The sequence below is a fragment of the Peromyscus californicus genome, unplaced genomic scaffold (assembly GCF_007827085.1).
Source record: "Peromyscus californicus insignis strain IS unplaced genomic scaffold, ASM782708v3 Scaffold_6__1_contigs__length_162567912, whole genome shotgun sequence".
Lineage (NCBI taxonomy): Eukaryota > Metazoa > Chordata > Mammalia > Rodentia > Cricetidae > Peromyscus > Peromyscus californicus.
The window spans coordinates 154666702-154684535 of record NW_026294584.1 but is presented as its reverse complement, the minus strand read 5'-3'; the positions used below and the strand labels follow the sequence as shown (position 1 = coordinate 154684535).

Genomic DNA, 17834 nt, shown 5'->3' with positions numbered 1-17834 from the left:
AATTGAACCCAGGTCCTCTAGTAAAGCAGTAAGAGTAAAGCATTTGAATCACATCTTCGATTGTAATTGTGTCAGATCTTATCAGTGTCACATCTCCTCAACTACCACTGTCTGTCTCTTAAGATCAGCAGCAGTGACATATATTTATATATTCCTAGCTATATAAACACATATTAGATGTTTAATAACCCAGCATGGTACATCACTTCTCTTTTTTTTGGTGCCAATTTAAATAATTTTATTAGACATTCCATTTTCCACCTGTTTTATTAGACATTGCATTTTCCATGTAGGATACAGTGCTTATAAAGTGCAATGTTTTATTTACTTCCTCTCCCTGTGCACATGTTCCATGTTCAAGTATTGAGAATGCCCAGTAATTTATTGTAGCAGCTTAAATTTAAAACTGCTATGAAACTTGCTAAATTTGGGTCCTTCAATTGTTTCCCTGTGGAACAATGCTACACCTCTACTTGGATTGACTTAATCCACCTCTTCAATGGTGGGCCCTGAAGAAGCACCATCAGATGGAGGAGCTCCTCCACCAGGGAAGCCCCCAGGCATTCCTCCTGGCATGCCACCAGCACTCTGGTACAGCTTGGTAATGATGGGGTTGCAGACTTTCTCCAGTTCTTTCTGCTGGTGTTCAAACTCTTCCTTCTCTGCAGTCTGGTTCTTATCCAGCCAGCTGACGATTTCATTACACTTGTCTAGAATCTTCTGTTTGTCCTCATCATTGATCTTGCCTTGAAGTTTCTCATCTTCAACTGTTGCTTTCATGTTGAAAGCATAGGACTCCAATGAATTCTTGGAGGAAACCTTGTCTCTCTGCTTCTCGTCTTCAGCTTTGGTACATCACTTCTTTAATCTCAGCACTCAAGTGTGGAATATTCCGTTACACTGTGTGAATATATGTCACTGTGATTGGTTTAATAAAGAAGCTGACTGGCCAATAGCAGGACAGGATATGGTTAGGTGGGAGAACCAGACCAAGGACACTGGGAAGAAGGTCGGAATCAAAGGAGTTGCCAGCGAGACCCAGAGGGGAGACAGGAGGGCAAGATGAAAGAAAGGTAACACTACGTGGAAGAATGCAGAGTAAAATAAATGGGTTAATTTAAGTTGTAAGAGTTAGCTAGTAACAAGACTGAGCTATTGGCCAAGTATTTATAAGTAATTTTAAGCTTCTGTGATTATTTGGGAGCAGCTGCTGAGACAAAGAGAAACTCCACCTACACTCAAGAAGTTGAGTCAGGGGATTGCCTTGAATTCCGGCCTGTCTAGGATACATAGTGAACTACAAGCTAGCCTGGATTACACAGTGAAATCCTGTCTCAATGGACAATAAAATCACAGAAAGAGAGAGAAGGAATAGGTGTGTAGCTCAACTGGTAGAGAGCTTGTCTAGTGTGCACAAACTCTGAAAAAAAAAAACAGGCATGATAGTGTATACCTGTGACCTCAGCACTTGGAAGATGTAGGAAGGAGGGTCTGAAGTTCAAGGTCATCATATGCTACACAGCAAGTTTGAGGCCAGCTTAGAATACGTGATACCCTGTCTTCTGAAAAAAAAAAATGTTTTTGGTGTTAAATGAATGGATAATAAACTGCACAGCAACCTGTCCTACAAACCATTACAGCGGAGGTGCTCACTGCAAAAGCGGGGTCTATGTGGTTGCTGTCAGGTCACGACCACAAAAAACGAAAGAAGCAGAATGAATTGCCGCTGACCAGACAGGCACTCCAACCTTCAAGGGGTTAATCAGATCTACGCACAATGGAAAAAGGAGGTGGGGAGAACTCATCATTTTCCTTCATTGAAGACTAATTTTAGGTCTTTTTAGTAAATGAACACGTTGTTTATACTTCATATACTCTCAACCCCCATGTCTGGGAAAACACATAAAATTTCCAAGAATTAAAGTTTCCATTAATACAAGCGCCAAAAACAGAGGCTTGGCCTGCAGGAGAAAGCACATTTGTCCCTCCTGGCTCCTTTTCAAAATCTATAGAAATATATTTACTGCATAATCTTTCTTGTTCGCAAATGCGCTGCCTTATCATTCCTACAATCTAGATGGGGGGGGCGGGGGGCACAAGTCAGAAACCAGAGCACTGACTATGCCTGGATGACCAGAGCGGTTCTAGGCCGTACATAGCCAGTCCTGCTGACTGCAAACTTTCCTTATTGGAAGTCATTGCTGATGGGGTTTGGTTGTTAGTCTCTATTTTTCTTTCCTTTCCTTTTTCTTTTCTTTGTGTGTGTGCACGCGCGCGTGTGTGCGTGAGTGTGTGTGTGTGTGTGTCTAAGTTCCTGAGAACCGGTCTTAATTGGTGAAGTAGTTGATTAGAAAGGATTTCAGCCGTCGTCCTACCCTCTCTGTTCTTATGTGAACAGATATGTGCTCAAGGCAGACACCCCACCCCACCCCACTCCACCTCACCCCACCCAGAACACCTAAACTCTCTCCATCTGGTTTTATTCAATCTGAAGCAACCCAGTGATCTCCCAAAGTTACAATTAAAAAATAATAAATTAAAATCTCTTTGCGTCAGTGAACTTGGACTCAGAAAGTTCTCTGAGCAGCGAGCCTTTTAAAGACGTGTGTGTCGGACCAGCTTCAGAGCCGCGGCTACTGGGAACCGAGCTGGCTTGGCGAGTGCCTCCTCTCCCGGTGGTCCCTCCCTCCTGGGCAGCTCCCTTCCTCCCCCAGACTAGCCCCCGCCTCCACCTTCTGCTAGCTCGGAGGTCTGGCCCCAACTAGGCAGCTGAGAAGCTAGCGGAGCTCTACCACCAGCATCTCTCCCCCAACTCCTCCCCGTCCGTCCTCCCAGAGCCCGGCAGCAGTCGGGGGAGGGGGAAACCAAACTCATTCCTGGTCCTCCAGCCCTCCTCTCCGCGTGCACAGTGGATCGCACCTTCTAGAGTGTTAACTCGGTTCTGGAGGACCAGTATCCCCTGGATCTGCCCCTCGGGCTGTGGCGGGCCCTGCTCCCGGGATGCGAGAGCCAGGGACCCGCCCGCCACCGTACGCCTTGGGGTGCGAGGAGCTCTCGCCGCTGCGCGCGCTGCCGCTGCCGTGAGCCTGTAAGTTACTTTGCTCCTCCCGGGGAGAACTAGGGGACCCGGTAGCACCCCAGCCTGTGACTTCAAAGGCCACACAGCCCAAGCGCACCCAACCCAACTCATGCCCTGGAACGCCACCTCAGCCCTCTGCTGTGCATTTGATCCCTGTGTTGCAAATTAGTTTCCAAAATATACTATGATAGGTACATAGAGAGGGGAGGGGGGCTAGGCTGCTTTTGAAAACGCATCTCGAAAATCCTTCAAATTTAAATCATTCACTTTCAAGTTCGAAAGCGCATCGCTCGGTACCTTGTCAATTACGGTTAATATTTTCTTAATGAACAGGAAGCAATTTCTTCACTGCTACTAAAAATAATTTTGAATTCCTCCTTCTTTACTTTTAACCTTGCTGTTTTACTTAAAGAGCAAGTGGATGGTGACCCTAGCTGGCTTTAGTTTTCTTCCTTGATGGCGTGTGCACGTTTCCTTTCCCTAATCCGGAGATGCTGTGAATCACAAGAGAATTCTCTTCGAGCCTGAGCCTGTATTTGCGGAGAATGCTCTAAGATTTTCGTGTCTGAGGCTATTCCCAAGAGTGCTCAGGGAGATAAGAGCAGAAAAGGAAAAAAATGATTCCTCTGATCAAAAGTTTTCTCGGGGTACTCAGACCGCAGACACAAGCTAGGCTCGCATTTGTATTGTTGACCACATCTTCAATTTTGAATGCCACTTCGTGTGTGTAAAACGGCATCCCTATGTACCCGAGGTGAGGAAATGAAGCTGACGGTTTTTAATAAGCGTTTCTCTGGTGTAGGAGGACGCGTGTGGAGGAAAGGAGCCGCAGGTTCGGATAGGTGCATAGACAGGCTATGGTGACAGAAGATGTTGGCCAGGAAGAGCATCATCCCAGAGGAGTATGTGCTGGCACGCATCGCCGCGGAGAACCTGCGCAAGCCCCGCATCCGCGACCGCCTCCCCAAAGCCCGCTTCATTGCCAAGAGCGGAGCCTGCAACCTGGCGCACAAGAACATCCGTGAACAGGGTCGCTTCCTGCAGGACATCTTCACCACCTTGGTAGACCTGAAGTGGCGTCACACGCTGGTCATCTTCACCATGTCCTTCCTCTGCAGCTGGCTGCTCTTTGCTATCATGTGGTGGCTGGTGGCTTTTGCCCATGGGGACATCTATGCTTACATGGAGAAAAGCGCCATGGAGAAGAGCAGCCTGGAGTCCACTGTCTGTGTGACCAACGTCAGGTAAGAATGAAATGGGGTGAGGCAGGGGTTGCCAGCAATAAGAAATAAAAAGCTCTTTCATGTAGCTGATTGCGAAATAGAGGCTTTTCGTTGGACAGTTCAGAAACAAAAGCAAAAACAAATTTGGGGTGCAGGGTGGAGGCTAGACATTAAAAGTCCTTATAAGTGTAGTTTTATGGCTGAGTCTCTGAGAATGTGTGACTGCTTCTTTGGGCTTTGGATGGGCTCAAAGGATGCCTGGCTCCCAAAACCATCACTTATTTTCATCATGAAGCTGATGTCCATTGTGCACCAGTAAATATCTCCAGCCAATCAAAAGTATTGTGAAAATATGAGATATACTTTTATGTGAAGTGTCCTTGATTTTAAAATATGCTAAAAATAAAATAATTGAAATAAGTGTAAGCCCTTCTTTTTCAAGATTATTTTCTCATATCTGATAGGTTGCTTTAGATTAAAAAATTAAAGCTTAAATCCAGAAGAGACGTTTTCAGTGAAATTTAGTTTTCATGAAAGGGACTGAGTAGCAACAATGCATATTGAAGTCTCTCCTTCCAAAGCTTCCATAGGACAGGAACAAACCAGTTTTTGGGTTACATAGATTTGACCTCAGCATTTACGGTTGCTTCAAAGACAGCTAAGGCACACTTGACTTCCGTGACTCTCCTTTTGTATTCCCACAAGGCCCAAGAACATTGCAGGGGGTCGAATTTTTTTCTTAATCTACTTTGCTGGACAGAGACATGATTTAATATCAACTGCAAAAATGTTTACAAGATAAAAACAATGATAACACTGGAAAATTTTCCAGCATAATTTCTGAATCACATTCCAAATTCACATAATTTACCAGGTGGAGAAACTGAAGAAGCATCATCCAGGCAGGAAACGGTTAAGAAGGAGACTTTTAGTGGTACCTGGGATCCTATAAAAGAAGCACGCATGGCCAGAAGTGGAGCCGCTCATGACCTTACCCACTCTTCCCATTGGCCAGGCCAGCGCGTCAGTGAGAGGTCACCTTAGACCACACAGAGATCCCAGCTTTAGCACTGGGCAGATAGAATCTTCTTTTCTCAAACTTTTGCCTCACTGACAATGTGGATAAGAAGCCCCAGCAAGCAGAGTGCTTAGGGATGCAGAGAACAAAGTCCTGTGTGTAAAGCATTTGAGTTAATATGTTACTACAATATAGTGACTCTGGGTAACTGGCATTGATGTGGCTGGTGAGGCTGTTACATTCAAACAAGTTTTCAGGAAACAGGCAAGAGGTCCTGACAAAGGGAAGTAGGAGAAATGATCACGACAACCTGGAAAATAAACTAATTTTACTCAAGACAATCTGTTGTCACTCTCTATGGAAAAGAAATCATTTAGCAAATTTAAATATATGTTTATATATATATATATATATATATATGTTTTATATATATATATAATCAAAAGAGATTATTCTTTCTATAAAGAGAATTTTATGGTGTTCACTGGTTCCTAAAATCTGCTTTTTGTTACTTCTCACTTTTCAAACAAGATATTCCAAAGAATATTGATTTCCTAGATGCATTCCTGCTGGCATTGAACCGTGAGAAAAGGTGTCAAAATCACAATGAAACCAAGCCGACTTATCAGTATAACAGTGCCGCTTTCAGATCATACTCCTTAGCATTATTTAAAGCTTCATTCTCTTCCTAGAGAACTTAAAAAATGGGTAATAATTCTAATTATTTGAATTTCCGTTTCTTTCATAAATTCAGTGTCAGTCAGACTATTAAATTTGGAAGCAACTCTTTCCAGTGGCTGTCCACTAGTATTTCCAAGCATCGCTTGATCACCCTCATTTTAGGGTGACTCAACTTCTCTTTTGTGCAAATGACTTTCTAACATGAATCAGAAAATAGAAACAATATTATTTTTCTCATTATCATTCAACTGATACAACCCCAGCTCTGTCTCTCCTAAATACTTTTTTTCTCTTGAGACTGTTCAGCATGACAGGTATCCCGAAAAAGATAGGATCTTATACTAGATAGGGAAATGAAATTCCGTTTAAAAAAAAAACATTATGAAAACACAGCCCATGAACCATCTCTGAAGCCATGGAGACAGACATTGGAGAGGGAAGTCCCTCATTAGGCCCTTCTCTAACATATGACCCACTACTAAAGCTCAGTGCTACACGTGCGATGTGTCCTCTTCTGGAATCCATTCCTACCATCTGTAGTATTTGCAGACCGTGCCATGTATCTCACAATGTGTAGGTAGGGCAGAAGTCAGTTCTTAAGGTTTTGCACAAAACCTTTCAGCCAAAACAGAGATAAACAGCCCCTTTCTGACCCCACTTAAAAGCTGATGGATGTTTACAGACTCACACACTCTCCTGGTTTCCTGCCAAAGTGCAGTGTGTACTGAGTGCTCAAAGTTCAAATGTTTTGTTCCCTCATTGTGCCTGGCAGTCATAGATAATATTTTGATAGACTGCAAATGTATGGTTTCTCTTCTATGAAATTCCAGAAGTTGGGGATTGGGGTGGATGAAGGAATTCACAGGAAGAGAGGCTGTGAAGAAGCCACAGCAGTGCGGGGTATGCAGCCAATTTGCTAATAACCAAATGTGATGCTTCGCAGCCAGAAGTTAAGCAGAATTACCCAGGAGTCTTTCTGGGAGACTCAGGTCCATGAGGAGCTACCAAACCCTTGTCAGTTCCCTAAGATGGGGAGGAGATGTGCAGACACACACGCGCACATGCATGCACGCACGCAATCCTCAGGAAAATCCTGACACCTCTTGGCACCTTCCCCTTGCCTCTTTGAGAACACCAGGCCGGAACTGACAGGACTCAGAGAGGTAGTCATTACATAGACACAGTCTTGATACAATCATTTACCAGTTGACACCTGAAACTCTTTTAATAGCTTCCATATTCCTTGGGTCACTTAGAAAATAAAGTAAGATAATCAACGAGAAACTGCTCTTCCTCCAAATGGAAAATCATTCTCTTTATTGAAATATTAATGTTTGGGGATTGTGTATCTGATACTATGCTTTAGCATTGTGCTAAGTTGTGTAAACAGAAAATTAACCACTGGATAATGACTATAATTTTATAAATAACAAAAAATTCGCTCATTACTCAGTACCTTCCATATGACTCACATCTCTTAAAGGCGATAGATAGGAAACACCTACTTGGCATAAAATTTCACAAAGCAAGTTGGGCTTTGGTGAAAACGGAGTATATCTACAACTTATATTTGTTTAATGAATGTCTTCAATGGTATTATGACCTAGGAAATATGAGTGAAATTGTATCCCCAAATCAGGAAGTACATACTTAGGTGCAGGCAGAAAGGCTGACAGCAGGGAGGGGGAAAGGGAGAGAAAGGATAGCAGGAGGGGGATGAGGAGAGGGAAGTGGATGCTTATATTTAAAATTAGCCTTTCCGGAATCTTTTACTAGGCTGTAGTGGAGAATAAATCTCTCTCTAGGCTCTTTTCATCATGCACATTCTGACCTGGCATCATTTCCGATATCTTTCCTTCCAGGTCATTCACTTCTGCGTTCCTATTCTCCATTGAGGTTCAAGTGACCATTGGATTTGGAGGGAGAATGATGACTGAGGAATGCCCTCTGGCCATCACGGTTTTGATTCTACAGAACATTGTGGGTCTGATCATCAATGCGGTCATGTTGGGCTGCATCTTCATGAAAACGGCTCAAGCCCACAGAAGGGCAGAGACTTTGATTTTCAGCCGCCATGCTGTGATTGCGGTCCGCAATGGCAAGCTGTGCTTCATGTTCCGCGTGGGTGATCTAAGGAAGAGCATGATCATTAGTGCCTCAGTGCGTATCCAGGTAGTCAAGAAAACAACGACGCCAGAAGGGGAGGTGGTACCTATTCATCAGCTGGACATTCCGGTGGATAATCCCATTGAGAGCAATAACATCTTCCTAGTAGCCCCTTTGATCATCTGCCATGTGATTGATAAGCGTAGCCCCCTGTATGATATCTCAGCAACTGATCTTGTCAATCAAGACCTGGAGGTCATAGTGATTCTTGAGGGTGTGGTGGAAACCACCGGCATCACCACCCAAGCACGGACCTCCTACATTGCAGAGGAGATTCAGTGGGGACACCGCTTCGTGTCAATTGTGACTGAGGAGGAGGGAGTGTACTCTGTGGACTATTCTAAATTTGGTAATACTGTGAAAGTGGCCGCCCCAAGGTGCAGTGCCCGGGAGCTGGATGAGAAACCTTCCATCCTGATTCAGACCCTCCAAAAGAGTGAACTATCTCACCAGAATTCTCTGAGGAAGCGCAACTCCATGAGAAGAAACAATTCCATGAGGAGAAGCAACTCCATCCGAAGGAATAACTCTTCCCTCATGGTTCCTAAGGTGCAGTTCATGACTCCAGAAGGAAACCAGTGCCCATCAGAATCATGACTGCAGGATGACCTGGAGACAGTCAATCTGAGTTCTGATGATTGACAGCCCTAGGACAGTCATTCATTGAGTTCTGATGACTGAGAGACCTGAGACAGTTACTCACTGAGTTCTGATGACTGAAAGGCAACCCTGAGACTTACTCACTGAGTTCTGATGACTGAAAGGCAACCCTGAGACTTACTCACTGAGTTCTGATGACTGACAGACAGCCCTGAGACCGTTAGTTAACTCATTGAGTTTTGATGACTGACATCTCTGAGACAGTTACTCATTGAGTTCTGATGACTGAATATTGGACTAGCCACCAAGACAGGGCTGGAACACAGTATTTGTATTTTAATGCACTGAAAAATGTTCATATTTGAGAAATAAAACTTCCTGTATTAATAAACAATAACACACAATGCAGAAGACTTACGGCTCACACTTGTTTCACACACAGAATGTCACTGTGACATGCTAAAGTTATTGTATAGGAAACAGATGGTATTCACATCTTCATTCTGAAACACTATTTAAGATTGGACCTGGAATGCCAAACCTGGCCAAGGAATGAGTCTATCTGAGATATGTAATTGGTGAGATTTATTCTGTTTCTGTTGCTCATTCTAGAACAGCAGATAGAATAGGAAGGGGAAATCTCCAATCACATTAAGCACCTATGATATACCAATCTTACTCTTTTTTCACGATGTTATATGTGGTAGAAAGCATAAAGCAAACCTCTGAGGTCTGTCTGTTTCTAAGCAGCATTTGCTCAACCACTAACCCTATATATTGACTTCTCTGGACAGTCTGTTGGCTAGAACTGGGCAAGAGTCTGCAGGAAAGCCAAGTCCTGGCTCTTGTCCAAGAGATTCCTCATCTTCCACTTTTAAGAGCTCATTCCCCAAGAAAAGCTGTATCAAATATTTTATTAAAATGTTTTCTTTATACTCACTGTGTGGTTTTGTGAGTCCTTTTACACAAAATCATCTCAAATTAAAAACCCCCCAAAAGACATTTTTGGAGTCATATGGTGGCAACACTGTCTTCTAAGAGTCCATTCTCAGATCTGTGGCCAAAGACAGTTGCAGTTTTTTTTTTCCTTTTGGTTTGAAAATATTCTTTTGCTATTTCTTTCTGAGCTTGAGATGTCATGGAAACCTGAGATCTTTCTCTCTGAATCTCCTTGTCTTAAAACCGTGTTTTCAGCTGGGCGGTGGTGGCGCACGCCTTTAATCCCAGCACTCGGGAGGCAGAGCCAGGTGGATCTCTGTGAGTTCGAGGCCAGCCTGGGCTACCAAGTGAGTTCCAGGAAAAGGCGCAAAGCTACACAGAGAAACCCTGTCTCGAAAAACCAAAAAAAAAAAAAAACAAAAAAAAAAAAAACCGTGTTTTCTTCCCAGCAGTCTCTGGAGTCAGTCAGGCGCCTCATAGGCGAGCATTGTGTCAATTGGCTAAAATGAGGTCTTCTACCAAAGCATGATTTCATCATCCATAGCTCCTGCATCTTCAAGTAAGGGAAGAGTAGAGAGATGCTCTGGGTTAACAAAGTGTGTGATGTACTAAACCCTGGAAGCTAGACGTCTGTGTAGCTTTTTAGTCAGAGTTTGGAGTTCAAATTTATTTCTAATAGGAGCCACTGAGCCACATGGGTCATCATGAATATGTTAAAATCTAATCTTAAAAGACTCATGATTCTAACCAGGTGAATAACAACTGTTGAGTTAAGTTAATTATTCCTAAAAATGTTCTGACTTGGAACTCTAGACTCACAGTCAAATAGGTACTTGAAGCTCTGCTTGCCTGTTACTAAAATATTCAAAACATAATATTGTGTCTTTAGAAACCAATGCTTCTGGTGTAGGAATGTAGCTCAGGTGACAGAGTGCTTACCTAGAATGTACCAAAACTCTGGGCTTGGTTCCCAGTACCTCACAGCATAAACCAAACATGGCAGTGCAACACCTGTAATCCTGACCTTGGAGGTGTAGGCAGGAGGATCATAAGCTCAAGTCATCCCCAGTTACATATCAAGTCTGAGGCCAGCCTGGACTAGCAAAAAAAGAAGGAGAAGGAGAATAAGCAAATGAACAACAGCCCTACACACACACACACACACACACACACACACACACACACACACACACACAATGCTTTATTCCCACTCAAAAAAACCCATTCCTCTCTCCAGTCTTCTGGTCATTCAGGCCAACACCTAGGGGTCATACTTGATGATTTTTTCTGTGCCATCCACAAGCAAATATACACATTCAGTATATATCCAGAGTATAATTGTTTCTTTCTACTACATCCTTCCTGCTCCAGTAGCCTGCTTCCCACCTGATATATATGGTGCAGGTCTGTCAATTTTTGAAATATTGAGACATTTCTTTAGAAATCACGGAAGAAAATCTGTCTTCATGAAACAATCTAATAGCAGATGCTGGAGCAGTTCTTGGGAAGGTTTGTCACCTTGATAACCCAAGGCAGCTAAGCAAATGCAGCAAACAGTTGCCATATTGGCCACAGGAACATGTACAGCACTGCCAGCTCTTCAGGAAAAGCGCAATGTTCTGGAAAGGGCACCAGCTGCAGGGCAAGAAATGCTGGACACAGTTGGTAAGGGTGTGTGTAGGATTCCAGAGTCCACATAATGTAGAATGCCCTAGAACCAGAACATGGGCAGTTCTTCTGGCTGCTTGTCATTGCTGGATGCCAAGGACCTAATGATCATCACAGTGATGGGGGGGGGGGGGTCAATGGAAGGTCATGACTTAGAATGTGATGCTACTTATCTAATGACATCAAACAAGTGATCACAACACAACCTCTAAAAACTGAAAGCCCTTTAGAATTAACAAGACCCTATGATCTATTTTTTACTAAACTGTATTCACTGCATTAGTGCTTTAAAGAACAATGCCCTTTGATTCAGACAACAAAGCCATGAACTGTGATAGCTGAGTCTGTAAAGAACGTGAGGACTCGGATTCAACCCCCAGAAAGCACATTTAGAAGTCTCGAGTGGTGTCACACTCTTGTAATCCCAGAGTGGTGGATGTAGAGCAGGCAGATGCCAGACTCACTGGCCAGCCTGTCCAACATCCTTGGTGAACTCCAGGTCACTGAGAGACCCTGTCTAAGGAACAAGGTGGACAGTGCTGAGGAGCCAAGCACACTCAAGGGTGCCCTGTGTGTATGGGAGAGTGTGTGTGTGCATGCACACACACATCTCTATATATATAATTTTACTTCTATATTAAGTTTAAATACTATTTTATACTCAATATTTAGAGTTTTTCTTTCCACTCAAGTCTTCATCAACAGTCATACTTTTTCAAGTCATAAATTATGTTATATTATACCTCTTGTGAAAAACCTCCTATGGCTTTCCATCTTTCTCAAGATGAAAATGAAATTCTTTTCCAAGACCCATAAACCACTACATGTAATCATGACCACTTTCAGGTACATTGGCTTTTCTATCGTTTGGGGAGTGGGTTGTTTTTTGTGTTTGGTTGGTTGGTTGGTTTCTGGGGTGTGTGTGTGTGTGTGTGTGTGTGTGTGTGTGTGTGTGTGTGTGTGTGTGTGTTTTACAAAGTCTTTCTTTGTAACCTATGCTGAGCTGGCATTCACTATGTAGCCCAGGCTGGCCTTAGACTAATAGCAATTCTCTCGATATGTGCAGTTCCCAAGGAGGCCAAGGAAGGTCTTCAGATCCCCTGAAACTGGAGTTACAGAGAAATACTTAAAATACTTAAACAACATTTCTACCACTTCTGAATAACACAATTTGTGTGATTATTCAATATAAAGTTCTCTTGTGTCTGGATTCCTTTCGGAAATCATTAAAAACAATTGTATTTCTTTAGGGCAAATTTCCTCTTTTTAATCTTTTGCTACAGAAAAGTTCAAACACACACAACAGTGAAGGTATTACTATAATGGACCCTACACACTAACCACTTGTCTCACTAATGGCTTATCTGTGGCTATTTTTCATCTGTTACCCTTCTCTGTAGTGACTTGGATGTGAAATGCCCAACATGGGCTCATATGTTTGAACATTTGGTCCAAAACTGGGGTTGGAAGGTTGTGGAACCTATAGAACAGTGTTTCTCAACTTGTAGATCATGACTCCTTTGGGAATGAAATGACCCTTTCACATGGGCCATATATCAGACATCCTGCATATCAGATATTTACATTATGATTCATAGCAGTAGCGAAATTACACTTACAAAGTAGCAATGGAAATACTTTTTTGGTGGGGGTCACCACAACATGAGGAGCTATATTAAAGGGTCACAGCATTAGGAAAGCTGAGAACCACTACTCTAGTAGTGAGTCACTGGAAGCCAGTCTGGAGATTTGATAGAATGGTCCCACTTCCTGTCTGCTGTCTGCTTCCTAACTGTGGATGCACTGTGATCAACCATTTCATGTTGCTACTGCTATGCCTTCCACACTGCAGTGGATTATATCCTGTTGATTATGTGTATGTGCACGAGTACAGTCCCCACAGAGGCCAGGCCTGGGTATTAGATCCCCTGGAGCTGGAGTTCTAGGTGGCTGAAAACTGCCATGTGGGTGCTGAACTCCAGGTATGACACATATGTTCTTATCACTGAGCTGCCTCTCCAGTCCAAGTGAAATTTCCCTGAACCAGGAACTGGAAATGGCTTATTAGCTTTTGTTCAAAGTCCTTTAATTCAAAATTATGCACATGGCCATTGGGACAGCAGATGAGGAATGTCAAGTCTATAGCCGAATAGGCAAGTTCCCAGAAAGGGAAAAAGTGTAGCTATGAAGGAGGGCCTGGGAGGAGAGGGTAGCTACCACCCTCCTGTCATCACATACTTAAGGCAGACACGGTGATAAATAGTCTGAAGACAGAGCAGTGGGAGAGATTTAGATGATTTCATAAAGTTATGTTGAAATAACCATAAGACGTCCACATTATGGGGAAAAGACAGGGGGGGTGTCAGTGGGATTTGAAAGGATACACACAAGCCCAGTTTGGTAAAAGTAGAGAATTTTAGCCTCAGTAGCTTACAGGTCTGTATGAGACACTAAATATAGATGTGGTACTCAGTGAACTTGAAGAGCTGTAAGGTGTTGGGAATGAAGTTGGAAAATGAACCCAGGAAGCCACAGTTGAGTCCAACTAGAAAAGCCTTGGCTGTCATTCCTGAAAAAGTTGGTCTTTCTGCAGTGGTAGGTATCAAATACTTAAAGCCTTTTGAGAACTCTGTTGACCTGCAGCATTTTTAACCGAGAGGTGAACCATGACTTTGATTTTGCATATGACTCTTTCATCCTTTGCTTTGTTGATACACACTGAAGCAATTCAGTAGTATGTAGATATTTAGCCTCGTGTGTGTGTGTGTGTGTGTGTGTGTGTGTGTGTGTGTGTGTGTGTGTGTGTGTTTTGTGTGGGTTTGTACATGAAGATGGGTGCACATGGTGAGTGTGCACAGTGCAAATATACAGATTGATATTGGGTACTTTAGTCCTCACTTTTATTTTTGAGACAAGGTCTCTCACTGACCTGGACCTCATCATTGTGGCTATGGTGGCTGGTCAGCAACTCCAGGGATTTGCCTCAACCTGCTCCCATTGCATTGGGGTTACAGAAGCATGAGACAGTGCCAGCTTTTTATGTGGGTGCTGGGTTCCAAATTTAGTTCTGCATGTTTTCACAGCAAGAAATATACCCACTGAGCCATGTCTCCGATGCTGAGCAATAACTTTAAGTCATTAAAATAAACTGTGCTCCATGCAATAGTTTCATCTCAGTTACCACTGAGACAGGGGCATGGCTTACAGTATGGTCAGCAGAGTCGCAAGCGGGACAGAGCCACTTGGAAAAAGGACTAATGAAGAGGTAAACCACCTAAAGCAGAACTGGCTCCAATGCCACATTTTGACCTGACATTAAAGGCTGACTAAGATTTTCATGAACTTGAACTTGAGTCTTTGCAGTAAATTACCAAGGGGTGTAATTGGAGTCACATCCTCTCAAGGTCTATGGGGAATTCCCATCACATTTGATGAGAATCGTGTAGAAAGATCCTGGGAAGAGCGTGGCCCCAAGCTTCCTCTTGGGCTGCCTGTAGGATTTGTTGTGGTTTCTTTCACGCACTGCTCCTTGGAGACACGAGTTTCTGTTCTTTCTCTACCTTCTACATCCTGAAAATAATGAAAAGATGGGAGAGAAGCCCCAGGAGATACAGAAGTCTTTTTCATTCCTCCTTCTTTAACATTTATCATATGGTTAATTCATTTATCAAAGAAGATACTTCTTTCTCTATGAATGACAAATCACAAAACAGCATCAACATGAGGGAGGAAATGCTTCACTATGTTTACTGATGACAATGTCGTCTCTGGAGGTCATTTCCTTGGGCCATTGGAGGACTGTGAATTCTGATCCACTCTGTCAGTCCAAGGCCAAGGATATTTAGACACATCTATGGACAGAGAACACAAGGATTTCATCCAGAAAGAGCCATGTGCTGTGAAGAATAGTTAGGAATTGTTGACTAAAACTGTGAGGCTGGGGAAAAGAAAGCAGGAAAACATAATAGCTCTGAGGATGGGCAGTGTGGTGTTTTCCAGGGATCAGTAAGGCAACCATGTCATGGTTCCAGCACAGCCTGTCTTCCCATGCCTGCTAAGTAACCAGGGGTGGGTTGTGATTTTGATTTTGACAAAGAAGTGTTCTTTCTACAGCTCTAGAATGTGATCCAGGTTTTTGTTTTTGTTTTTCTGTCCCAAGTTTTCCATCTGATCTCTTTCAGGTAGACTGTCATATGTCTCAGCTCCTCCTTAGAGAAAACAACCACACCTGGTTATTTTCTGCTCAGTGCTCGATGTCAGAAATAGAAGATATTACATATATATCACATATTACATATCACATAATAGAAGATATTACATACATATCGCTAAAAGGATAAATAGACACAGGAAACAAAAATCTCCCCTGTATGCAAATTACCTCATTTCTGTCTCACATTGTAGTGATTTATACATAACAGTTTTGAAGGCAGGCAACTATCAAGGTCAAAGGTCAGGAAAAGCAAGTGGAGTGGGCAGATAAAGTTTCTCTGAAGCAAAGATTTGGGAATTAGGTTTGGAAGGTATTTTATCTCTGTCTTAGGGAATGAGCGCAATGAATTGACCTCATATTGGGAATGTGACTGGGGCTGAAGACATAGCTCCGTGGTTAAGAGCACTTACTGCTTTTGCAGAGGACCTGCTTCTCAGCACTCACGTGGCAGCTCTCAACCATCTGCAGCTCCAGTTGCAGGGAATTTGACTCCCCCTCTGGCCTCCTTGGACACTGCATACATTTAGTGCATACACATACATGCAGGCAAACTATCCATAAGCATCAAATAAAATAAGTAAATCCTAAATGTTTGTCCCTTAGTTGTAGTTTTCTTGTTTACCTCCTGAATTCCAGACCAAGCTTTTGTATGTGTTTTTCTGTGCTTTGTCTCTGTCGGGAAATACTACCACTTTTACTGTGAGGTTCTCTATCACCTTCTTCCATTCTTGAAATCACAGACTGTTTCTTTCAAATGCAGAGTACATCCACTCAAGAGTAAAGAGCGACAGCATGCAAGAGATCCTATCTACCTACTGGTTGCTTTGCCTGAAATGGAAATTTTTTAAGTGCAATTGTGTTCCAGGTTTAAATAATAATAATAATATTCAATGTATATTCCAAATTAGAAAATGCCAAAATTTTGGCTATGTATCATGGGGCTGGAGAGATGGCTCAGTGGTTAAGAGTGCTTATTGCTCTTTCAGAGGACTGGAGTTCAGTTCCCAGCACCCAAGTTGGGTGACTGACAATTGCCTGTAACTTTCACTCCAAGAAATTTGACATTCTCTTTTGGTCCTTGGGTACTTTCATGCATGTGTTCATAATCACACAGAGACACACAGATACATGGTGTGTTTTTTTAAGTATACCAACATAGGCAATTTGAAAACAAATTATGAATAAACGTAATAAAGAAAAAAATAACACTGAATACAACTTCAATTACAATGCTTCTCTCCACCAGTACCATCTGCTTTTTCTCTGTATCACTCTTGGTAAAACAAGCTATTTATGGGCATGAAGCCACAGGCCTTCCTAGAATCTGTAGGCCCAAGATTCCCCAGTGTCAACCTCTGCCTAAGCTTGAAAGAACACAAGGTGCCAAGACTCTGTGACCGAGCTGTGTCAGGGTCTGGCCCTTCCGTCTGTCTCTGAACGGGGTATTTCCTGACCTCTGCTGCGGTCAATCATCTCACCACCCCACGTCTTTTGGATGAATCTGGGTAATAGGTCTCAGCCAGCTTGGATTTCTTTTCCCAGCAACTCCTTTTAACTTCCTTATCTTTCCAAGCATTCCTCAGAATTCTTTTCCTACTAATTAAAAAAAAATAACAACGCAATGCTGCAAGAGATTAGTTCTGATTTGAATTTTTTTTTGACCATTACAGAAGCAAAGGAGTCAGCTAAAGGCAATGCTTACCCTGTGAGTGAGAGGTTCTACTTAGAATCACTCACAGCTCCTGATCCACTCACTTCAAATTGCTTAATGATGCACCTAACTGGAAAGAGGAACATTGGAGAATGGAGTTGGCAGCTTCTCCTTTAATTCCTTCCCCTGCGTTAACTTACTCATTCATGTTGTTTAAACACTAAGGCACTGTACTTGGTGGGAAGTGGGACTTGAGGAGCTGACTCAGTCGTCAGCACCAGTGGTGGAAGGCAGGGTCCAGCATCCATGGTCTTCTTGTGTGGGCACCGTCATTATCTTAGGAATCTGTGGAGATTCTAGAACAAATTCACTGGCTCTTCCTTATCACTGGACTCTGGCTGCCTCACCTGTTAGAGTCCTTCTCTTCTGCCTTTTGGTTGGTATTGCCATAGGACCTTCACCTGTTGCTATCACTACAGTAGAAGATTTAAGAAGGTAAAGAAACTTAGAAAGCTTGAGGAGCCCAACTTACTAGATTCACAAATACCGTTCCCAAGGTGCTATAAGGTGTAAACCATTGCCAAAGAGACTTATCA

General features: G+C 42.9%; 2 protein-coding genes across 2 annotated transcripts; one reads left to right on the top strand and one right to left on the bottom strand.

Moving 5' to 3' along the window:
• Positions 1–211: 211 nt before the first annotated feature.
• LOC128099824 (heat shock cognate 71 kDa protein-like) lies at positions 212–855 on the bottom strand (the record flags this gene model as incomplete). The annotated part of the gene is made up of 1 exon (XM_052721636.1): positions 212–855. A coding segment is annotated over one exon (372 nt), but the record flags the coding sequence as incomplete, so codon positions are not given.
• Positions 856–2621: 1766 nt separating this feature from the next.
• Kcnj8 (potassium inwardly rectifying channel subfamily J member 8) lies at positions 2622–9702 on the top strand. Its single transcript, XM_052719758.1, has 3 exons — positions 2622–3088; positions 3882–4323; positions 7864–9702. Exons 2-3 carry the CDS (start codon positions 3950–3952, stop codon positions 8762–8764), a joined length of 1275 nt encoding a protein of 424 aa, XP_052575718.1. The 5' UTR covers positions 2622–3088; positions 3882–3949; the 3' UTR covers positions 8765–9702.
• Positions 9703–17834: the final 8132 nt, after the last annotated feature.